Source organism: Pimephales promelas, chromosome 13 (assembly GCF_988280905.1).
Source record: "Pimephales promelas chromosome 13, fPimPro1.hap1.1, whole genome shotgun sequence".
Classification (NCBI taxonomy): Eukaryota; Metazoa; Chordata; class Actinopteri; order Cypriniformes; family Leuciscidae; genus Pimephales; species Pimephales promelas.
In genome coordinates, this window is record NC_142781.1 from 8,167,098 (window position 1) to 8,192,782 (window position 25,685).

The 25,685-nt window shown below is 41.0% G+C and overlaps 1 protein-coding gene and 1 pseudogene across 1 annotated transcript in view; one reads left to right on the forward strand and one right to left on the reverse strand.

The window, feature by feature from the left end:
• Window positions 1-2,587: 2,587 nt before the first annotated feature.
• On the reverse strand, window positions 2,588-5,072 carry LOC120464232 (uncharacterized; annotated as a pseudogene).
• A 6,377-nt stretch (window positions 5,073-11,449) lies between these two features.
• Window positions 11,450-25,685, forward strand: part of spint1b (serine peptidase inhibitor, Kunitz type 1 b) — a 29,621-nt gene continuing 15,385 nt past the window's right edge. The window contains exons 1-3 of the mRNA XM_039667136.2: window positions 11,450-12,076; window positions 13,084-13,238; window positions 13,786-13,927. Coding sequence (XP_039523070.2) covers window positions 11,680-12,076; window positions 13,084-13,238; window positions 13,786-13,927 — 694 coding nt within the window. The 5' untranslated portion in view covers window positions 11,450-11,679. The remainder of the gene's footprint in view (window positions 12,077-13,083; window positions 13,239-13,785; window positions 13,928-25,685) is intronic.

The window sequence follows — 25,685 nt, forward strand, 5'->3', positions numbered from 1 at the left end:
TTTGGAGAAAAACATTTATTTCATAATGTGATTTACCCCCACTTTCAATTCTTTTACTTCAATGAAAGAATAGAATTTTGAGAGTAGAAAGTAGAGAGTATAGAAAGTTAGAATTTTGAAAGTTAGAAAGTTTTTTAATGGAAGATCAAAAGGATTAAAAAATGCAGATTTATTTTTTTACAGCCAGTTTTGATTATATATACCAGTGGGTGCCAACAATTTTGACCATGACTGTAGCTGGCTAAATATGAGCTGTTACTGTGGCTGAGCTGGTCAAAGCGTAAAGCCTTGTTTAAACTCAACGCTCCCATGAGCCCAAAGGTGCGCGCGGCAAAAATGACATGATTGTAACAGTGTGTGCGCCTCCACATCCCCTAGAAACCATTTACTACACACAATAGGCTTTTTTTCTGATTTTGAAAACTCTTCGTGATCGACTTCCAAGTAACAGTAAGGCAGTAAGATAGCCATTTCCCTCACCGCGGAAATAAACATTTCTTAGAATTAATAAACAATTAACACTGACTGTTCACTGGACAAACAGATTAATTGATTGTAATATTTTTTTTTCTACATTAAAAGACAAGTTCGGTATTTTACAATTAAAGCCCTGTTAGGATTGTTTTGATGAAATAGAATGGTTAGGATTGTTTTTTAGACAGATGCTGCTGTCCGAGAATTTTCGGTTTCTGTGTTAGCACCCCCACACCTCTACAATGGTAGCATAGGTGCACAGGAACAATCCTTCATAAAACGCATAAAACTTAGTTTGGAGCCTTAGTTTACAAAGACATGAAACTCACCGAGTGGTCTGGGGTGTTCACTGATATGCTCACACAAAAATCGCAGCAAAAGATGCTTTCCAACAGGTGTTTTACCATTCGTTATAAAACTGTAGACCTATTTTTCTGAACGCCTAACAGCCGGACATTCTTCCGTGAGAGCTTGAATAATAGACACTCCAGCCCAGTTGGTGGCGATAATGCACCTTTGCCAATTGCAAGCAAACCATAGCCCAGTGGTTCCCAACCAAGCGTGCCGCACAAGTAAAGTGAAGCCAAAACGTCTAGATCACCCCCCTGTGACCGGTCCTAGTATACGTCATAACCCCCGCCTCCCCATGTCATTCAACGTGACGTGAGACCACTAAACATACACTTCACATATCCTTTTTCCAAAGAAAGTTTCTGTCATTTACTGTAGTTTATATAACGCTGATGTAATTTCAAGTGTTTGTTTTTAAAATAAGTTTGTATTTAGCTCATTATTTGATGCTTTAAAAACGGTGCTGTGACATCATGATTGACAGCATTGACAGGTTCTCTGTGTGAAGTAGTCACTGCTGTGGTAGTAGTTGTATTTACCTTATTTTAACGAGGTACTGCAATCAGCGGGCATCATTAGAGACAGAGGCCACTTAATGAAAGTGTAGAGCGTGTGCTTGCAAAAGATTCAGTGAGAGTGAGGGTGCGGCCTTGATTTCGCGGCTTTACTTCCTGCTCACGACTGGTCCCGAAAACGCAAAGTGCGCAGACTCAAGTCCCAAGACAACGCATTCTCACCCCAAGGCGTCACCTTTGACCATGCTTCAATATTTGACGTTTTAGGCGCCCTTTAGCGTCACTTACATGACGCGATCCTACGGCGTCATCTAACTGACGCTAAAGGAAAGCGTCAGTTAGAGGACGCGGTTAGGTTTAGGTGTGGGGTGGGGGTACACGCGATCCTAGGGCGTCATCTAACTGACGCTAAAGGGCGCCTAAAGCGTCAGATATTGAAGCATGTCCAAATGCTTCCCAAGGCGTCAGTTAAGTGACGCCTTGGGGGTGAGAATGGGCTGCCCAAGATGTTAGCGTCATATCGAGACATTGGCGGCTTCAGTTCTCTCTGATGGAAAGGAGCGGAGGAGCGTCGTCCATCTTTTTTTTACAGTCTATGTTCCCAACCAAGGGGGTAATCCATCGACCAGAAGTTGAAGCCTCACGGGAGCTGCCATCTTGTAGCAGAACTTCACTTGGATTAGCATTTCCATTGACTTCCATTCATTTTGGCATCACAGCAAATAACTTTACATCTGAGGCGTTTGAAGACCCCATTTGTCCATTATTTATTTCTAAAGAAACATGACAATGTATAAAATGCTCCATTACCTTGTAGCTTATGTTATGGCCCCGTAGAAGCAATTTTTTGTAAAAGTAGCCTAACGATTGCGTCATAACCAAGCGACTCTCTGTCGCACAGATGGACAGGAGGAGAAGCTCGCAGGCAATCGGGGAAACGTGGAGGCAAAATGACAAAATAATTAATCAGAGTACCTAGCAAAAGTTTCTCCTGTTCCTAGCTCATGGACAGCTCCTACTCACACTCTCCGCCTCTGCATGTTTCGGAAGGGAATGATTGAGACGTGCTCTCGTCACATCTACGTCGTCAAGCTCTATTTGAGTCGGTTTGAGTCTGTGCGTCAGGAAGGGAAGTGCAAAAAAAATCGCTAAAAATGGGCTTCACTCGTCTCAATGGAGTTCCAATGAGATGGCTCTGTCCACTTCTTATACGGTCTATGTTCCCAACCCACGTCTGTCTAAAAAACAATAGGTTACTGTCGTAACCCCGGTTCTCTGAAACATCGAGTGGAGAGATCCACCTATGGGAAGGGCATCCGTACCTGACCTCTGCAGAAGCATCCAATTGCACCAAGTCTGGCTAGACAGACAGAAGCGCGCGGCCAGTGCCCGATGAGGCCACACCCCTCACCCACGGGCATATAACATCTGGGCGCGCTGCTATTCCTCAGTAAGTATATTCGCTTCTCGTGCGGCAAGCGGGGCAAAGCTGGTGGATCTCTCCACTCGATGTTTCAGAGAACCGGGGTTACGACAGTAACCTATTGTTCTCTTTCATCATCTCGTGTTCGAGATCCACCTATGGGAGAGACATGGACAGCTCCCCGATTGCCCAATACACTCACAGTGAGGTTCTGAAGCCAGAGAAGGACGGTCACCTCAGGGAGGCGGTGCCTGACACGTCCCTTAATCATGAGCCTGCGATGGTGAAACCACACCTAACTAATGTGGACAAGCAGGACATGAAATACGCATGGGACACATGCGAGATAGTAACCCCAACCCACCAAGACATAATCTATACCCGAAAGGGGAAGAAATGATAGGTGACAGGAATGAACATGGCCAGTCAGCCCATTCACTCTTAATGGTATATATATACCAACAGGGTTACAGCAGGGAGGGGCTAAGACGACCCGACCCCTAGAACCGAATGTGCTACCGAGGTACTGGTGACATCCAGCCGGTAGTAGCGCACGAAGGTATGAGGAGAAGCCCAACTGGCAGCGGAGCAGATGTCCTGCAGTGACACTCCCCTAAACAGAGCCCAAGAGGTGGCTAAACCTCTTGTGGAATGAGCTCTGATGCCCCTAGGGGGCTGCACTCTCTTTGCTTTGTAAGCCATGGTAATAGCATCCACAACCCAATGTGAGAGGCGTTGCTTCAAAATTGGACTCCCTAAGTGAGGGGGAGCCCATGAAACAAAGAGCTGGTCGCTCTTCCGGAAAGCATTCGTCCTGGTCATATATGCCTGTAAGGCACGGACTGGACACAGAGCGTTCAGCCTCTGATCCTCTAGAGAGGTAAAAAGGTGGAGGGTGAAAAGCGGACAGCTCCAACACCTCCGAAGTGAACGCAGGGAAGCACTTCGGCATGAAGGCCGGGTTAGGCTTAAGGAAGACCTTATCTCCACTAAGAGAGAACTAGAGCACGAAGGATGAACCGAGAGTGCATGTAGCTAACTGACACGTTTAGCAGATGCCAAGGCCAAAAGCAAAGCTGTCTTGAGAGACAGCAGCTTAAGGGATATACTATCCAAAGGCTCAAAAGGGTGTAGAGACAGAGCTTCCAGCACCATGGAGAGGTCCCACTCCGGGACAGTTCTCCTGACGACTGGCAAAGAGCGGCGTGCACCCTTCATAAATCTACGGATTAGAGGGTGCTGACCGACGGTCGAGCCCTCAAAACCCACATGACAGGCTGAAATAGCAGCCAAGTGGACCTTAATGGTGGAAAAGGACCTGCCTTTATCCATGAGGTCTTGAAGGAAACACAAAATATCAGGAACTGAACACTGATAAGATGTGAAACCGCGCCCATCGCACCACCCCTCGAACACTTGCCACTTACAGCCATATAAGGGCCGTGTAGAGACGGCCCTGGCATTCTGAATAGTGGTGACCACACGCGGCGAAAGCCCAAGTGCGTTCAGGTTCGTCCTCTCACGGGCCAGGCCCAGAGAGCCAACCTGTCCGGCTGGGGGTGGTAAATCTCACCGTTGGCTTGGGATAATAGATCCGTGCGAACGGGAAGGCACAATGGCTCGGCGTATAACAGAGGGATTATCTCCGCCAGCCACGGTGCTTTGGGCCATCTGGGTGCTATCAGAATGAGAGACAGGCCCTGCTCTCTCACCCTGGCCAATGTGGGAATATCAGGCACAGGGGAGGAAAAGCATACAGGAGCACTCTAGGCCATGGGTGGGCCAGTGCGTCTACCCCGAGGGGCGCGTCCACGTCCCTTAGAGAGAAGAACATAGGACAATGGCAGTTTCCGCGCGAGGCGAATAGATCTATGCTCGCCCGTCCAAATCTCATCCATAGCATTTCCACTATCTGCGGATGAAGACGCCAATCCCGTAGATTGGGTTTCCCCTTGACAGCAGATGCGCCGACGTTCAGAATGCCTGGGACGTGAGTCGCGCGTAGCAACAAGAAAACCCGTCTGCTCCACACCAAGAGCTTGTGAGCTAGGAGGTGAAGTTTCGACGAGCGCAAGCTGTCCTGACGGTTGATATATGCCACAGCCATGGTATTGTCGCACCGTACCAGCACATGATGTCCCTGCAGGCGAGGCAGAAAATGATTCAGAGCTTTACAATTGGTAAAAAAGCTCTAAATAATTTATATGTGCTGAACGTAGTCTGTTTGGCCACAGACCGTTCACCGTTTTGCCCTCCTGGGTGGCACCCCAGCCTGTTAAGGATGCATCTGTCGTCACCACTTTCCGCATCGTAACCGCCCCGAGAGGGGTTCCCCGTGCGTAAAAGTCTGCGTTCTTCCAATGGCGCAGGGCTGCAGTGCACGCGCGCGCGTCACTGTAACCGAGCGGCAAAGGTCGCGAATCGGGCTGAAATGTAGCGACAAAACCCATTTCATGAACGCCCTCATCTTAAGGAGTCCTAATGGCACAACTTGGGTGGATGAAGCCATGAGACCCTGCATCCTGAGACATGTGCGATATTGCACTTTCGCCCCTTCTCTGAACTGTGACAGACAGCTCATAGAGAGCGAACGCGCTCTAGAGAGAGACGCGCTCGCATGGCAACCGAGTTCAACTCCAAACCCAGGAAATTGACATTCTGACTGGGCGTGAGATTGCTCTTGCCCACGTTCACTTGGAACCCGAGCGATGTGATGTGCGCGAGCACACGGCCGGTGTCCTGCAACACCTTCTCCTTCGATTCGTCTATGATGAGCCAATCGTCTATGTAAGTCAGGATTCTCAGACCTGTTATTCTCAGAGGCGTTAAGCCCGCCTCCGCGCACAGACAGAAAGACCGGGGACTCAAACTGAGTCCAAACAGAAGAACTGTGAATTCGCAACATATGCCCTGGTAGGCAAAACGAAGAAAATTCCTGTGCGGAGGATAAATGCTTATGTGAAAGAAAGCATCTTTCAGATCGACTGATGTGAACCAGTCGTTCTGTTTTATGGCACGGGCGAGAGCGCCCTGTGTCAGCATTCTGAAGGTGTATTTCCTCAAATGTTTGTTCAACACTCGAAGGTCCAAGATAGGGCGGAGAGAGCCGCCTTTCTTTGGAACCAGAAAATACCGGGAATAAAAACCCTGGTTCATCAGATTGGGGGGTACCACCTGAATCGCTCCCTTGTTTAAGAGAGATGAATTTTCCTCTTCCAGAATGTGAGAAGCTTTCTCTTCCGTGTGAGAAAAGAGAATGCCGTTGAAATGAGAGGGTTTTACTGCGAATTGCAATCTGTAACCCTGCATTATTGTACGCATAACCCACTCGGGAGCCGAAACGGTTCGCCAAGCCGCTTCGTGACTCGCGAGTGTCCCCGCTCGGGACAGAGCAGAGCTGTGTCTTGAGACCAACAGAATTATTTGTGATGCAATGGCGCCATCTCGTGGGCACACTAGAGGTGACATGCGGGGGTTCGGAGGGGTTTCCTCTCTCTGCAGTGAGAAGGTTCTCTCTGCGGAAAGAGGTTTTTCCTCCGAAACGAATTTGTTAGATTCGTTATTATTTGTGTTTGTGTGTTTTGTGTTGGGCAAACACTGCGTGAACTGGGCAAACATAGTGTGGTGTACACTGTGCTAAACTTTACCCACAAGGAGCCCCTTGAAATTGGGGGGAAAAACACACATCTCCTGAACACATGAACTGGGCAGTCTCAAGTGCAGGCAGAAAATACTATCCATTTTTAAGGATATATAAGAATAGTTTGTTTAAACGTGTATTTAGTTATGTGTTGGGAAACACAATGACCAAGCCTTCCACACACACAACGTGCACTAGAAACACATGGCTTGCAGCCGCAACTGAGCTGTGCGAGCCCAGCTGGTTGATTTGTGAGGCAATGGCGCCATCTTGAGGGTAGACTCGGGGCGACATGCAAGGGATCAGAGAGATTTGCTCTCTATGTTGACACAGATATAAAAATCTGCACGAATTCATTTGATTCGTTTAATAATAGTTTGTGTTTTGTGTTGGGAAACACTGGGGCAAGCCTTTAATAACTGGGTGAGGGAACCAAGTGTGTGCGGTGTGGTAACACTGCTTATGTACTTTCCCTCACAACAGCCCCCCCCCGTGGCTTGGTAGCCACGAGACGGGATTACCCGACCGTCCGAGGGAGACCCCGTGTCTTTCGGACAAGGGTTCCGGGACCGGGAGAATACGGAGGGCTCGTGGCCCGTGAACGCGGGCTGGAGGCTCTCATGGTGGAACAGCAGGCGGGCTGCTAGCGTTCAGGGCCGCCTTCCTACTCATCAAGGCCCGTGAGACAGTGTTAACAGTCTAGCGGGAGGCTCTAGGCACGCTTGAGAGCTTCGCGAACACTGGAAAAAACGTTGAAGAGTTGTTTCCTCAGGCTGGGCGGTGGTACCCGCGTTTACCCGTCGTAAATATTCCTATCCTGGTCGGTGGCGCTCTATGGAGCTGGCCACACAATGTTGAGACGAACGGCCGCTCGCTCACAAACTTCCAGGAGGATCGACTGAGGCAAAACCGCGTGAGCGCTAGCTTAGGGTAACGTTAGAAAGACCGCGTCATCCTCGTCGCCGGAACCGTACCGGTTCGTCAACGAGAGTGAGGTTTTCCCGCGAAGATGTCCTCTTCAGGGAATGCGGATTGGGCTGAATACCGCTCAAATATTTTATCTGTGGCGCTCCGGGAGTCCCCCGGTAGCGCGTCATCATCACCGTGTCCCCCATCCGAGTAAGAAATGCCAAGCACGGTGCGCTGGATAGTGCAACTAAAGCCGGCTTTGTAAAAAGCTACATGGGCAGCAATTACAATGACCGCAATTCTCCGGGTTCTCCAAAGCTTCTTGAGCGTGCTAAGCCCAAGCGGACCGCGCAGAACGAGAGGGTCCTTAGCGGCGATGAGAGCACCACACGCGGCCGGGCAGGCTCGTCGTGATGGACTGTTCCCCAGGGGAAGCGGCTGTTTAGACGGTCACATAGCCATGGGTGGGCTAGCGGTGAAGAACTCGGAAAATACGTGGCGGGCAGCCATGTAAGGAGGAGCAGGTGAAGGACAGTGAGAGCTCGGCGGCTCCGGATGCAAAAAACACAGCGGATAGGCTGAAGAAAAACGACTGTCACTCACGTCTGGCGGAGGCTGATCTGGCGATATGTCCTCCTGTAGACTCGAAAGTGGACAGCGTAACGTTAATCCAACCGAACTGTGTCAGTGCAGAGGTCGCGAGAAGCGAATGTCAACTGAGGAATAGCAGCGCGCCCAGATGTTATATGCCCGTGGGTGAGGGGTGTGGCCTCATCGGGCACTGGCCGCGCGCTTCTGTCTGTCTAGCCAGACTTGGTGCAATTGGATGCTTCTGCAGAGGTCAGGTACGGATACCCTTCCCATAGGTGGATCTCGAACACGAGATGATGAAAGAGAACAATCTTTACCATTCTATTGCATCAGAAACGATCTTAAAACAGGGCTTTAATTGTAATATACCGAACTTGTCCTTTAAGTCAAATCTATTAACTGGTCCAAATTGTCATAATTAACTATATCAAGTTGTGATTGAATATTAATTTTTTTTTTTTGCTAATTTGTAACAGGTTACATTTTTTTAATAAAAATTTGATCCCAACAAATTTGGGTTGAAACAACGATTTTTGAGTGTAGTAATATGTTTTTTATTCAATTCAATAAAGTTCAAATTCATTTGTATAGCACTTTTCACAATACATATTGTTTCAAAGCAGCTTTACAGAAAGTGTATTTCAGAAATGTACATAGAAAAATGGACTCCATTTATATAGCGCTTTCACAGACCCAGTGGCCACCAAAGCGCTTTACATTTTGCTTCACATTCACCCATTCAATCACTCATTCATAGACCGACGGCGGTGTCAGCCATACAAGGCTCCATCCAACTCGTCGGGAGCAGCTGGGGTTAGCTCAGCTGTCTTGCTCATGGACACCTCGACACTTGGCCAGGTGGAACTGGGGATTGAACTACCAACCTTCTGGTTTGTAGACAATCTACATGAGCCACTGCCACCCCACTGTGTTCTGAATTAGTTAACAATTTATTAATGTAGTAGAGCATAACATATCGCCGGCGTTGAATCGTCTCTTCACAGGAGTTTAGTCATCTCATCGCAGGTGTTGGGGCATCTGAAGTCTCATGAGAGGCAGGATGCAAACTGGAGCTGACAAACGCTATTTACCACAGGACTAGTGTCCTGAGATAACAGCAGAAAAGCAGAAGGAAAATAATTAGCATAGCTGCTGTTCATAATCTTAATGCATTTCATCTGATTCAACAGCAGTAGGTAAGCATTATGTGAATGCTTGGCTAGAGAGATGCATCTTTAATCTATTTTTAAACTGGGACAGTGAGTCTGAGCCTCGAACAATATCAGGAAGGCTGTTCCAGAGTTTAAGAGCTAAATGTAAGAACGCCCTCCCTCCTTTAGTGGACTTAGATATCCAAGGAATTTTTATTTATATTGTTGTAAAGCACATTAGTCATTTGGGTTGTATTAGTGAGATATATGAATAAAATTAACATTGAACAAAAAAAATTGCAAATTGCTGATAATATCATTGCCATCTTTTTATCTCGAAAAAACAATAGTAATCTCTAGATTTGAGTTGCAGTGCCTGCTGTCACTAAAGAGCCCAATTCTTGAATAGCTTTTCCATGATCAATACTTTCCGTACCTTGGTCTTGGCTTGGAGATGTGCCAGGTTTGAATAGGTTATTATCGCTTCGCTTCTGGTATGGATATATAGACCATTCTGTCTGGCTGAATGTGTAAGATCAGCAGAAAGAAGAACCAAAGTGTATCGGTGTGAGGACACATATTATGGAACACTGTCCCTTCTTCACAGCACAGTAGCAGAAGTTCTCTTTTATCATTTCGTGTTCAAGATCCACCTATGGGAAGGGCGTTCGTACCTGACCTCTGCAGAAGCATCCAATTGCACTGTCTGGCTAGACAGACAGAAGCGCACAGCCAATGCCAGGTAAGGCCCTGCCCCCTTACCTGAGGGCATATAATGCCCGCAAGCGCTGCTTTTTTCCAGAAAGTATACTCACTTCTCTTGGGACAAGTGGGGCAAAGCTGGTGGATCTCTCCACTCTGTGTTTCAGAAAACCGGGGTTACGACAGTAACCTATTGTTCTCTTTCATCATCTCGTGTTCGAGATCCACCTATGGGAGACATGGACAGCTCCCCGATTGCCCAATACATTCACAGTAAGTTCCTAAATTTGAGGAACAACTGGAGTAACATGTATTACCTTAATGATGTCTTTACTACCTTTCTGGGGCTTAAAAGTGATAGTTGCGTGGTTGTCAATGGAGGGACAGAAATCTCTTTAAGACTCATCAAAAAGATATTAATTTGTGTTCTGAAGAAGAACGAAAGTCTTACAGGTTTTGAACGACATGAGGGCGAGTAATTAATGACAGAGTTTAAACTAATCCTTTAACAGCATGTATAATGACTCATTAGAGTGGCCAATTATTTAATTCAATACAGCCCTGCTTTGATGTTACTTATTCATCATTTAAAACTGTTTAACAGAAGACTTTATTTCAAGCAATGGATGTGTTTAAAAAATGTTTTAAATCTATGACAAACTATTTCAGGACCTCTGCACCCATTTGGGGAGTTTTTGTAGCATGCCAACTTTAATATATCCGGAGGAGTTCCTGCCACATTAAGAACTTTGATCATCATCATCATTAGGTCCAGTAGTCATTTTGTATAGTTTTAATTACTTAATATGTTTACAACAATACATCAATGCATTCAGAGTACAGTGAAGACCTTTTAATAAAGATTTGTGATTAGGATTTTATGTTATTAATCTGTATGGTGTCCATATTTGGTTATTGAATTAAATGTAGGTTATTAACATATGTGTAGTTTTAAATAGTGTTCATTTTGAATTTTTGTGTGCTGTATACTGTATATTTTATGTATTTGTACATTTTTGTGTAGGTTTTGAATGTGTACTGTTTGTACATATTTCCAATGGTTTTGAATTTATTATGTGTGTTGTATGTACACTTGTGTATTTTGGATTTGTGTACACAATTATGTATATTTACATTAAATGCTAGACTCACCAATATATAGTTTGAAATTTACATATGCATTTATTTTATACAAATAAACAATCTGTATTTGAAACCAATGTGTGTTTTATTAATTAAAATAAGGTCTGGAGTTTAACCCAGTGCAACAGCTGGGAAGATGCTATTCAACCCCATAGTTGGGTTATTTTAAACCCAAATTTTTTAAGTGGGTAGCCTAGTTTTAGTCTTGGTTTCATTTTTGTTAACATATAGTGAGTGAATATAACAGAATTTTAATTTTCTGTAAACTATTACTTTAAGAAAGTGAAAGTGTGTGCATGTTTGATAAATGAAATGACAAACGGGCTGCATGACAAATGCATTTTAACTGGCTTCACGTGGTTACCATTGAGTGAAGAGTCCACTTTTAGGAATACAGGTAGATTATATAGAATTTAAAATGAACTTTTTATTTAGTTAATAAAAGGAAATTAAGTGTCAAAACACCTGCTAGCCAAAATGCTGTCTATGTAGGGCATTGACACGGGATTGAGACACGGCCACAAACTACGTCAGTGCTTAATTTTCTCACAGGTAAAACAACACACCTGAGCGCTGAAGCAGGAAGAAATCAGGCGAATGGGGTTCTCGGGACATCTTTCGACAGGAGACCCGTGAATTTGAATGAATTCTAGTGACAAGAAATAAAGATAAGCGATTTTTACCAGTCAGTTCGGCTGACACTACAGCTCAAGTGGATTGGAGTTATTTTGAGGACTGTATGCGCAAGTAAATCAGGGTCTCACTTTAAATCCGTCAGAAATGGGTTCGTGGTGCTTTCGTTTCGCATGCTTACTTTTTACTGTAGGTGTTTATGTCAGAGAAACCCAGAGCGAGGTGTCTGCAGAAGACCAAGAATGTATAAAGACTTTCATGGAAGGTCGGGAAGACTTTGTTTTGGACACGGAAGAGTCGATCAACGATGGGGCGGTTTTCCTGGCGAACCCTGGCGTCGAGGACAGTCTCGCGTGCACTGTTGCGTGCTGCGGGCATCCCAGATGCAACTTGGCCTTCGTAGAGCAAGGAAACGAGAAGGGCTGCTTTCTCTTCAACTGCCTATACAAGGATAAATATGTCTGCAGATTTTTCCATAAGGAGGGGTTTAAAATTTATGTATTGGATTCAGTCTATGAAAACTACCTGAACATCCGCAAATCTGGTAAACTTTATTCAGGCTACTTTCACATTTTTTTTTATTATGCTTATTATAAAACATTACCACCCATGCGTAAGCCTAACAGCCTAAGCTGTTTTGCTGGTTTACTGGTTGGGTTACTTTGCTCAGCTGGTTCATCCTGGAGTGTCCAGAATATCTATAAAAAACAACAAAAAAAAAAAAAAACAGCCAAGACCCCAACTAAGCAAATCATCTTAGACTGTCTTAAAATGGCTTTGTGTTTCTCTCTTTTTGTTTTTAAAATAGAAACCTTTTATAAAGCTTATTTAATTGTAGTTTTGAATAGGTGTAGGCTACATGGGCTAATTGCATTCATCCACAAATACTTGAAGATATAGTTCACCAAACAAAATTAAATTATGTCATTTAATGATGACAAAAAAAAATACTTTTAAATAATATTTGAGCGATTATGTCCCTCCATTGACAGCTAAGCAACTACCACTTTGAAGTTCATTAAAACATCATAAAACTAATCCATGTGAATTGAGCAGTTAGGTCACTTTTTATGCTAATCAGATTAAATTTAGGTTTTTTTCACATATTCATACGGATTAGTTTTACTATATCTTTCAAACTTTTTGATGTGTCAAAGTGTTAGTTGTGTAGCTGTCAATGGCGGGACAAAATTCGTTCCAATTTCATTAAAAATATCTTCATTTGTGTTTCCGAAGACAAACGAAAGGTTTGGTACAACATTGTAAAACTTGCATTTTTTTTTTTTTTTTTTTTTTTTTTTTTTACCCATTCCACACGTATATATGGATAGGAATTTTGGGAAGGAATATATGGGTTTCATCTTGTGATTCTGAGAAATGCCCTTTTTGTAAGGGTGCTTAGGGTTCTACAGAGGGTTCTGATCTGAAGATCAGATATAAAAGATGGACTATGTGTCTTTAATCAAGCTACTGTAGGTGCAATCAAATTAATTTCATTCTTATTGAAATCTGAGTGATTGTCATTTTAACAGTAATATGAAATTTCTTCAGATAAGGACAAAGCTCCCATTGCCAATGCTGGACGAGATGTGGTGGTCCAGCCTGATGAGGAGGTGTTTCTGAATGGCATAGAAAGTTGGGATGATGGGAAGATCGAAAAATACGAATGGAGTCTCATCCGTGGAGATGAATCTGTCCAAATGGAGGTATGAGAATATGATCAGACATGTTATGATATTAATAATGTTGTTGTTATGTAATTATGTTTCCATTCATGATGCTAAGATTAGTTTAAAAGAAGAATTGTTTCTTTGAGGTCTTAAATTAATAGTTCACCCCCCAAAAAATTCTGTCATTTACTCACCTTGTAGTTTTAAACTTGACTTTCTTCTTAAGAACAACATTTTTTTTGTTTGTTTTTTTCCATACTGTCAAATGTAACCAAAACTGTTTGGTTGCTAACATTCTTCAAAATATTTTTTTGTGTTAGGTGGAAGAGTTATGATGACATTTTTGGCTGAATATCCCTTTAATTGGGACTAATGATCATTTTAGTGCAATTTAGTGGAATGAAATGCCGTTTTCCCAATGTGTTCTCAGTGGCTTTGGCTTTAAGACCCAGATCGGATGACTAGTAGCAAAAGACTTGACACATGGGTGACAAGTAGCAGTCACCTATGACTCACTGTTGTTTTATGGCATAATAGGAATACAACCCAACATCTGATCTGTTTCTAAACAACTGTTCCACAGAAAACTGATTTTTCGGACCAGTTAAGGGTGTCCAACCTGAAGCCTGGGCTGTATGAGTTCAAACTGACCGTGACAGATTCAGCACACCTTTCTGATTCAGATCAAGTTTCTGTCCTGGTTCTCACTCCTGAGCAATCTGAGCGTGAGTTATCTTTGATCATGTTTTTCCCAACCACTCCCAGACTTTTACCTTTTACCTTTGAATGAGGCTCAGGGTTTATCCCACAGTAAATGAGAAACAAGCTATTATTATTTTAATCCTCTTTATGGAGTTGTTCTTCTTCCTGTAATGTTTAGGAATACCATAGTGAAATAGTTTAGCCAAATTACACATGGACTTTTATTTTGAAATATTAGCTGTTCAAACAAATCAGTAGGAAAAGTTGTATACTAAGTTTTTCACTATGAATATTGTTGGCTGTTAAGACAAACTCCTTTTTTGTTAGTCGTTTTGGATAAAACCATCTGCTAAATATGTAAATCTAAAAAGGAAGGAGATTAAGGTTTTCAGATGTATAAATGGCGTAAGCTTACAAATGACTGTGTAATGTAGTGCTGTTAGGTATGACTCTGTTTTTATTGTTTGAGAAGGCTTACCGCTCCCTCTATGAATGTTGAACCGGTTTGACGTGTTGCAGGGTTTGAGTCACAGTCGCCCAGTATGGATAACTGCTCTGCTAAACAACACACAAAACAGCAAGGGGCAATAGAATGAAAATGAAGAAGTGGCTGTGTGACAGAAAGCAGAATATTGATGATGTATTTTATAGTAAATTGCAATAAAGCGCAAAGACTGAACTCAGTGAAGAAACTGTAAATTTACAATAAATTGAGTAAAATCACATATACTTCAGTTTAAATGAGGTCAGTTTTAGCAACAGTTGAATCACATGAAAATGTTTTTTACTCACCATCTAATCACCTTATTTATGTGACGCATCCATGTCTGGTACATGACTACAACAGTACATTTGTGTGATGCAGTGTAATTACGTTTTGTTTGATGTCATTATCACATAGACAATGTGGATATTCCTCTTCTTTGATGGTTTGCCAACAAGGTTAGAATTTCAAAGTAAACCCACAGCAATGAATTGCAACGAAAAAATGATTTTAATATTAAGTATTTTGATCTTGTTTTCCATAAAAGAACATATTTACTTTACACAAATGTGGTGTATATTGGGGAATTGTTTTTTAGGCATAAAACATGTTGAAAGGGTTATATGCTAAACAATGATCGAAATAGGTACATTCTAAATGAAATGCCTCTCGCAAGCACCCTTCTGAAACCTAAAATTACGAATGTGACACCTTATGTGTCCCTACAAGTGCACGAGAATAGTTCTATTTGGAAGAAGGCTATTCTCTTTTTCCTTTTGTTGGATGATTAACATTAAGGCCATTTTGATCCTAACTTTTAGAGCTCTAAAAGGACAGGCACCCCCATACATCTCTCTCTGAACTGATACAGCTGCGTACTTCCTCACGTAGTCTGAGATCCACAGGCCAGAGACTATTAGTTGCCCCCCTTACACATTTTAAAACTAGGGGGACCGTTTATTCCAAGTTGTTGCTCCCAGGTTGTGGAACGCTTTGCCTCTTTCCATATGCTGCTTGGATTGTGTGGAAACATTTAAAAGTCAGCTGAAAACTCTAGACTTTTAACTAGATTGTAGGGTGGTTAGGCTGGTCTAATGTGTACGTGTTGTTTATTTTATTTATTTTGTTTTTGTGATGCAATGCATTTATGAGAGTTGTCAATGCTTCCTTTTGTTGTGAAGCACTTTGTGATCTTCATCTGAGAAAAGTGCTATACAAATAAATTTTACTTACTTACTTACTTATTTATACAACAGTAGTAAGGTAGTTTTACATGACGACAATGTTTTCAAATGAAAACAGAAAACTTTTTATGCGTTTTGGTCTTTCATTTACTCAACAACAGCATTTTGTGGGCTTGAACACAAGCTTTTGAAAACTGTTTTCACAAAAGCATTTAAAACCTTGCACTTTGAAACCTGTGACGTCATGCACATGAGTAATGCTGCTGCATGTTCACAAATGTGTTTGTGGGACGTTTCTTGACAAAGTGACATCTCCAACTACTGGCCTGGCATGCATAATACAAGCTTTTTAGTTGTAATGTTTTCTAGTTGCCCCCCCATTAAAACATATGAGTGTTTTAATGAAGCATGGAACAGAGGCTGAAATGAACAGCTTTAGCTTGTGCTGCACTGTGAATCACTGGACCACAGAGATGTCTGCATATACTATAATTGTCTGTGTGACCTACACATTGATGACAGCACAACCTTGTTTCTGCAACAACGTCTGACGTGTTATGTGGCGTGAGAACGTGACATGGGCAGAAAAGCTTCACAAAATCCCATCAGAACGGTCCGTCTGAAACAGATTTCTAGAAGTGAGATTTGAATAGGATTTTAAACCACATATGATTGTAGCTTGAAACAGATTTGTAAAAATGTGAGTTTTATTGTTTTGTTTTATTTTTTTTGACTTCACACTTGCTAAGAATGATCTTATTCCAATCAGATATAAACAAACATCGGATCTGGACTGGCATTCTGAACAAGGCTAAAGAGTCTGAAAACGGTTTGTTAGATCGCCAAAATAGGGCCCAGCATCTTCTATAAGTGTATAGTCTAAAGCGCACGACGCAAGTGCACTTATGGCATGTCTGAATCCACTTTTGCTAGTTTAACGGCAGGAAAAATGGTCAGTGTGCCCAGCGCGTGGTATAAAAGAGTTGTCCTTACTTGCACCAGCGTAGCGACAAACTTCAGCTATTGTCAGAAGTCGGCATATTAGTTTCCGGTCTACGACTGTTCATCCGCATCCGCTGATAAACAAACAAGATGAGTGCTGCTGTTGTACGAAAAAAAGAGTTCTTAAACACATTTAAGTTTCTAAGAACTGTTGTTAGTTGTGTCAGCATTGCGATTCTTTGTATGCACGTTTAAACACATTTTAAACAACGTAAGTTAGGGCTATTATTCCATGCATTACTTAAGCAAGTGGTCAAATATTTCCTATATTAAAATCGCAAATAATTGAAATTAAAACTTAAAATTGACAAAAGCAGCCGACTTGCCTTTTCTTTTACATTTCAATTTTAAAACAATAGATCTTGCATGTCACAAAGAACTTGTTTTTCCACCTCCACGATTAAGACGAGTGTTGTTCATGCTATCGCCTTGAAATAAATTGTAGCTTTCCTTGATTAAATGCACATTTATAGTGAGATTACATTTTATTTACGATCGCTGTGCTGCTGTTATACGTACCACACCAGTGAAAAGTGAAAGCCTTAACCTGTTAACATGGTGCGTTAGAAGCACTGCTGTGTGGCATTTTGCTCTGCTTCAAGTTTTTTTTTTTCGTACAACAGCAGCACTCATCTTGTTTGTTTATTAGCGGATGCGGATGAGTCGTAGACCGGAAACTGATATGCCGACTTCTGGACAATAGCGGACATCCGTGACTACGCTTGTGCACATAGCCTGTTCTCTTAATGAGTGATGGTTGTGTTTTGGGTGTAACGCACATATGTTTTAATATATGGCATGTTTGTGTGCAGCTACGCCCCTGTGTGTGTAATAAGCAGAATGTACGTGCCTTGTGGACATGCCTATAATGCTGATTTCACGCAGCCGCGATTTTGAAATCGAAGCTCCGGTGGGAAGAACCCTGGGAAGTGCAGATAGACAACAATGCCTTGGACTACCAACCTGAAGCTGCTGCTGCGATTTACACTATTGGATGTTAATATCCAATATAGGATATGTATATTGTTCGTTCCTACTTTTTTACGTTCTGAATTTTATAAATAAATTAATTTTATATATATATATATATATATATATATATATATGAATTTCACTGTATATAGTCTAAAGTATGAAAGAAATGTATGTACATTTTTAGAATAACTAATTTCTACATTAAACACAACAATACGCCATCGAATTCGCAACTCTCCTATGATAAAGGCGTCACTTCCAGTTTTCTTCCCATTGGAGCCATTTTAAAATGGCGGCTGTGTGAAATCAGCGTATAGGTTACATTACTAAAGCGCCATTGACTTTAAACCAGGTTTCAGTTTGTCAATGACACAGTCTATTTCAGTTGCCTCAAAATAGCAACTCTGCAAAAATGCACCTGAATACACCTCGTTTACAGATCAGCAACCCATGGGCGCACAGATGGGCGCAAATGCATTTGCTATTTAAACATTGTGCCGCTGGACGTGAAAATGATAACTGCGTCGAGCTGAAACTAGCAAAAAAACACTTGCATCGTGCCTGGTGCTGCATTGCACTGGGTGTATGATGGGGCCCTCAGTCTCTCAAAACCCCTCCTTTCCGAGACCCTACCCTGCTCTGATTGGTCAGATGAACCAGTCTGTTGTCATTGGTCTACCTCTTACAACATGTTTTGGAAAAAAAATGTCCATTACCATATCTGAATTTCAGCTGCAGAGGCTTCCTCAGCACTTGTATACACACTGATACAAACAATGTGTCGTTTTTTGCTGTATCAATACCAGGCCCTCGTCCTTTTTGGAAGTGCATGCAAAGTGGATTTACCATGTCGACAACACTAACCAAACTCTTCCAGGCCTCAGTTAAAACTACAGTGTTTGAGGGCAGGTCAAAGTAGATGACGTTCGTGGGCAGCCAATGAAGACCTTAGGCTGGCTTTATGCAAATTTGTTACATTGTTACATAGGTATGTAACAGGAAGTGAGACTATTGCTGGTGAGTCGCTTCAGCAGTTCAGAATCGTTCCTTTTTTTCAGGAAACAATAACTTTATCTGTTGTGGACTTTACATTCCAAAACAGTTATATTACACACTGCGTAAAAGGTCATATTTGAAAAAGCATAATTGAGGCCCTTTAATGCAAACAATCCCTTTAGCACGATAGTAACTTTGTGTAAACCCCTGCATCTTGAACAGGTGCCAAAACCGTTGATCCGATGTGCAGGTTTCAACAGTACCTTAAACTATACAATTGACTTGCAAATAAGGAACTGAAAGGAACATGTCATGTCTTGTCATCCATGCTTGTCAAAGCGATTGTATTTGCCCATACTTGATGGAGGACGAAGTGTTTGGGGCGAAGAGACAGTGCAGGCAAAAATGCAGGGTTGTTACAGAAATAAATCCGAGTTTGAAGACGTTTCACGAGATATGGGGAGGCACGGTTTTAAGCGCTCGATCGTAACTACATTACCAATAAGGGCTCTCCTCTTTTTTTCTCCACTGTACAAGACTAATGTTTTGCTGACTTTTGTGATGACTTTTCAAAATAATACAAAATATAATAACAAAACATGGGACAATTTTATTCCTTAGTTTGCTCAAATCCTTAACCCTAAATATTACATTTATGACTGGTGGTCCAAATAGTGTGGCTTGTTGAAAAGAGGTGTGCTCTTTTCTATTCTAAGGAATTGGCAAGTTGCATATGCCGGCCATGTTGGATTTCTGGTCTAGTGAGTGTGTGCATAGACGCTTCTGGTTTTGCCTGATGAGAGAGATGGAGAAAGATGGCTGTCTATTGGATCTACATAAAATCGCTTAAAATACTACTAAGATCTACTCACCAGCCACTTAATTATATACACCTCTAGTACTTGGTTGTACTACTAGTACTAGTACTTTGCCTTCAGAACGGCCTTAAATCTTCGTGGCATAGAACCAACATGGTGCTGGAAACATTCCTCCGAGATTTTAGTCATAATTGTCATGATATTACTGCTTTTCTTTGCACACTGTGGTCATAAAGGAATGGACATGATCAGCAACAATACGGTGTTCGAACGATACTCAATTGGTACTACCAAAAGTGTCTACCACATATCCCCCACACCATTACACCACTAGCAGAGATACAATGCTTTCATGTTGTTTACACCAAATGTTGCCAGTTTTCTATTGGTCAGTCTGCTATTCTGCTGCCAATTTTGGTGAGCCTGTGCTCATGGTGCATGCACTTACATAATGTCTTATTCCCCAACCAATTGTGCCCATTGTGAACATACATGTATGTTGAATTACTAAATTTAAAATGAAACATAAGACAATATATAGAAAATATTTTATTTCTCAAAACATGCACTTGTTGTTTAACATTTTAACTGTAATTGTTTTTAAAAATGCATTTAAACGATTATACCTGTAGCCTACAGTACATGCATAAAAGTTTTCAATTTCCCTTATAACTTTAAAGAATAATCCTAATTAGATGTTTGCATGAAATGTCCTGTGAGATATACTGTAGGCTACAATTTTTTTTTTTTTTCATAAATCTTTTCTCAATTCTACATTCATTTTCTCTTTGCCTTGAATTGCAATTTTTGCCTTGAATTGCAATTTTCTCCATGAATTGTAACTATACATATTTTACATTTACACCATGTTCTCTTTGAATCTTTTTTAGACAAAATAAAGGGCTGTAAAAAGTAGCATTTTTATTTGTTTAATTTTAGTTTGTTACTTGTAATGTAAAAATATGAGAGTGGTCTTCATTAGTTAGTTTATGGTATTTTTTTACTCGTAGACAGATGATTTATGAAATAGATGCTCTTTACTCATCTCACTTTTGTAGTAAAAAATTGCAGTAATTAATAGAAACTCACAGGAAAGTCAAACATTATATGTAAGTGTTTTGTATGAATGAAGAGAACTCCAGTGGATCCCACAGAATCAATAATGATGGGGCCAGCTTGTCTTCCAAAGTTATGTGCTGCACAGGTGTGGCACTGTTCTTTCTGCCACAATAAATTCATTACTATTTGTTCAGAACGAATTCATCCATGGCTATTATTTTATTGGGCATATTCTGCCCCGTGGGCCCAATTAATACATTTAGATACTGCTGTTTTGATTGGAATGATTTATTTGTCTTGGTGTCTCACCAAACCCCATCACTCTATATCATCTCACCATCTAAGAAAAATAATCTCCATATCTTCAGAGGTACACAATAATATAAAGAGGATGTTTTCTCTCGTCTCTGAAAGACCACAATTTGTAAATCCTCTTTTTTGATATCCAGGATCAGGTAATCCATCTTATTTTTGGTATCGTTTTTTTCAAAGCAAAATAGGATTGGATCCCCCTGATCCAGATAAACACTTTCAGATGATCAAATCTGGATTACCAATGGGGTTACATTTCCCAATGTAGGCTGCTTGCTATGTAAATAACAACAGGTAGAAGCTTTGGATGTTTGTTTGTTTTTTGTCATTAAAATGACATCCATGCTTTTAAAGGTACACCAATGTCATTATGGACTATGGTAGCAACTGAGACAAAGATGCTGGTTGTCAATGAGTCAATGAGACTAACCAACGTGATCTCATGAGTAGGGTTGGGTATCGTTTGAATTTGAACGATTCTGATTCCGATTCCAATTCCTTGTTTCGATTCCGGTTCCTAACGATTCTCGATTCCGATTCTTTTAAGAGGCAGGGTCAAAAAAGTTTAGCTAACCTTGCTAACCAACGGCCTTTCTGAAAGAAATAATCCTTTCTGAAGGAAATACTTCTTCGGTAAAAATACTCCTTTTGTCACAAATTTTGCATTTTGCCGAGATTTCGTTATTTTTAGAAAAGTGAAGCCACACTTTGGATCGTCGACGTAAGCTACTCCTGTTCGACTCGCGTGGTTATGCCAACACTTCCGGTAGACGCTTCTTCGTTGGTGTTGTTCAGCGGTTTCTTCTTCCGCTCGGCGGACTGTGAATATCGAAACTAGGAATCGAAATTTTTACTTTTGAACGATTCCGGGAAAAACGAAAAGTTAGTCTCGGTTCCAATCGATACTCGATACCCAACCCTACTCATGAGAATACGTATGTACTTGTACGTAAAGTGTCGTTCTATCATACGTATATGTAATTATGTTTTATATGCGCAGAAACGTATAATACTGACGTATTTACAGTACTAGAGCGTAAAATATTTACGTATTGACCGCACAAAAACGTAATTTATTTACGTATGAACAAATCCACCGACGTACACATTGTACGTATCACAATTTATGCATATTAATATCGTAGCATTATGTTTTGACTCTTTTGCATTACACTGTCTTATTAATGAAGTTTTCAGTCGCATTTATTGCTATAATACTCATAAATATGAACATTTTGCTCGTTTCGCCTGCATGGTGTTAAACAATACACTATAAAACCTTAAAAATACATTCTTTAACGTTACTCGTTCAACCATTTTGTAATAGTTTATTTACCTTGAGACACATAAAGCGTTTTCTCCTATAAAACACAACAAAAATTCACAAAAGACATCAATTTTATTAGTTTGATGTAATCCAAATCTTTAGAATCCATAGTTGTTTGCAAGAAACAACTCCTAATTCAGCCTTTTATCCAGTCGTGATCTCTCCATTCTCAGCAGCGACCGTACATGTCAAACCCCACGCTGGTGATGAATTCAAATTCAAACATTGCGCCCTTGAGAAGCGTTACGTCATCTTTTACGGCAGTGATATCAAACGTTCATTGGCTCTTCCCTGCTTCGTCACAGTTTGCGACATGAAGGACTGTGACGGTTGGTTAGTTTAGTTCATTTGAATTTTGAAATGGAGAAGCGCGAACCGAAGCCGGATTAACATTTTCATTAGTAATTTAATTTTTAATTTCTGCTCTGTATTTCATACAAAACTATTACAATACTGCCAGAGAGAAGACTGCGACTGCAACGCTTCATCATGTAAACGGCTTTTGGTATCGGTTTTGACATTTTTGCAATAAATAAATTATTGTGATTATACTTGTCTGTTAATTATGTTTTTCTTAATAATTGTAGTTTGTTACGTAGTTTTAAGGAATTGTTATTGGGTAGGTTTAGGGGTAGGAGATTGGTGGCTCAAAATATATTTTAATGCTATATTGTTAATAAAACTGCCCTTTCCCAACACCTGTCCGTTACGTTTTATCCTTTTTTATATTAAGTATAAAATGGGTATGTTTAGGTTTGGGATTAGGGTTACGGGATCTTACATTTATCTATAAAATGGTAAAAAGGGAAATTATACAGATATCTTTATGATATTGAATATACGTAAATAGTTTACGTTTTGTAGCTGTAAAAACGTAATAATGTTACATTTAAATGTTGCAGATACGTCTATATTATACGTTTCAGCATCTATCCAAACGTACTAAAAAGTATGTTTTCTATCTTTGCAAAAACGTAAAATACCTACGTATTAACAATGAGACCAGGCTGGACTAACGGTACTTAGAGCCACAATAGCACCACCAAGTGGCACAGTACCACTACATTTTTCTGTGTCCTCAGTAACCTCATACATATGCAAGTCAAATTTGGTAAATTTTTTAGTTATAGACATTTTTTTTTATGAGCACATAAATGACCCACATCCAACTTTGCATTTATTTGCAACTATAAAAACATTTGGCTCGTATCATGTAGACAACAACATAGGTTTCCCGTTTTCCTACAGTGGTTTCTTTTAAAACGGTTTCGAAGATAATTATAAAAGTTGTTCAAATGCTAAATCATAACGTTGCACAAACCATAAGGTGAAACATATACCATATTTGGTATCATTAGACTCTGCAAAGATTCAGGAACCTGAGGAGATGACTCCTGTAAAAACAAGTCAACCAAATTCAAAGTTATAAGCACGTGAATTTGATTTTACAACTAGGTGGCACTGGCTCAACTTCTTAGGCTCTTTGGAGCATCGTGCCGATGACCTGTACCAAAGTTTTGTAATGATACAATTAAGCGTTCATAAAATGCAGCATTTTATATCAAAATGGCCAACGCCAATAATTGCTAATGTGGAAAAATGTTATGCTTCCCTGAATCTAATGAGATCAATATTATAATTTTTGACCAAACAGTTCAGAAGTTATAAGCAAAAACATAATTTTTTCTGTATCTCCATGCCAGTAGGTGGCGCTGTGCCGAAACTCAGAATGTAGGCTTAGGTCATGCTTGTGATGACATGTACCAAGTGTGGTCTGAATGCACTAAAGTGTTGACTAAAATAAATAACTAAAATACAACCTTGCTTCCAATTTGGCGTGCTCTTCATCAAATTCGTTCGTGAGTTTTTCACGAACTTTTTTGATAACTTTTTGCCAGCATGGTCTGAAGATGATGCAGGACAAACCGCCAAGAAGACTTTTTGGTGAGAAGATTTTTATGACATCATATGATGCTATCAAATCGTTGCGAGCCAATGAATCAGAGGATTTTGTTTCCAGCCCTTAGGGTTTAAAAGTTATTTGCATAAAAGTGAAACTTTGGACAGTTGGTGGCGCTAGAGGGATTGAGCACTTACAGAGACCATTTACTGAACCGAGTGAGCCGTTCCTGAACTGTTGCGTTTACATGAGTTAAAGTTTAATGGGCTATATGCGCGCATAAGTTCTGCATTTGACGCAAGGATGCTTGTCCATTTCCGGTTGTGGAGAGTAAAGCGGAGGAAAACCGAGGAAAATGGGATTATGGCTTCGAAATTTACTGTCCTCCCGTCTTTGAAACGAAACGTACATACGTTTAGATGTAATTTTATATATAGTTATGTTTATTTAATATAATTAAAAAAAAACATAAACACAACGAGGGGTGTCTGTTTTTATCTGTTTTTGTGACTAACGTTTCTTTAGTATAACCATGGAGTATAAAATTCAATATAAACTCTCGGTATGGGCTATATGCACGCATAAATTCCGCATTTGACGCAAGGATGCTCGTCCATTTCCGGTTGTGGAGATTAAAACGGAGGAAAACGGGATTATGGCAGAGTCTTCAAAATTTACTGTCCTCCAGTCTTTGAAATGAAACGTACATACGTTTAGATGTAATTTTATATATAGTTATATTTATTTAATATAATTTTAAAAGAAGCATAAACACAACGAGGGGTGTCTGTTTTATCTGTTTTTGTGACTAACCATGTACAGTATAACCATGGAGTATAAAATTCAATATAAATTCTCGGTATTGCATTGGACTCTACGATCGGCGGAAGTTATCCAGCATCCTTAAGATGAACTGAACTGAAAAAAATCGACGATGAAAACGTGTTGTTTATGACAATTAAAAGTAAATTACACTAAACATTTTTATAAAAAATATGAATGTAGCTTTTTTTAATCAACGCAAAATTGCGCTTGCTAGCGCTGGCAATTTCGATGACGTCACTGGCATGGTAGGACCCGCGGAGCTCCATAGACAACAGCTGCAGGTCCTATATACACAGACGAAAATGAGCACTTTTAACAACATGGATTACGCATTTGAGCCCACTACAGGCCGGTAGTGTCTGACTACCACCACATGGAGGACGATCAGTTTCAGGCTTCACTTGCAGTACAGGATCGTTTGGGGGGAAGTCACTGTGGGCGCGAACGCTGTGGAGAATGCAATGCACTGCACTGCACCGGAGCCGATCTGTTGCAGAGAGGTCAACCTGGAACAATTATTGATCAGCAAAAAAAGGAATCACCGTCGTGCACCGTTAATTTCGGATGCTGTTCGGTGAGAGAAACGTGCTGGAGGAGGCTATGCTGTCTCTAATGGATGTCCGAGCTGAGACGCAAGCGCCCCATCAGTAACAGGGTATTTTATGAATAGGTGACTAGGCTGGGCTAACTTGTTACACTTTTCTCAGATTGTTTAGATTAACAGCGTGCTGGCAGTTCACTCTATGTGCGAGAGTGCATTTAGGAAGGAGAATACCATCCTTTACAGTGAACTAACGTTATACATCAGGGATTTTTCCCCTCAGCTGAATATCAAGGATTCGAGTACGTTAACGTTAACGTGATGCGTTGAACTTGTAACTTTTGTAAATAAAACATTT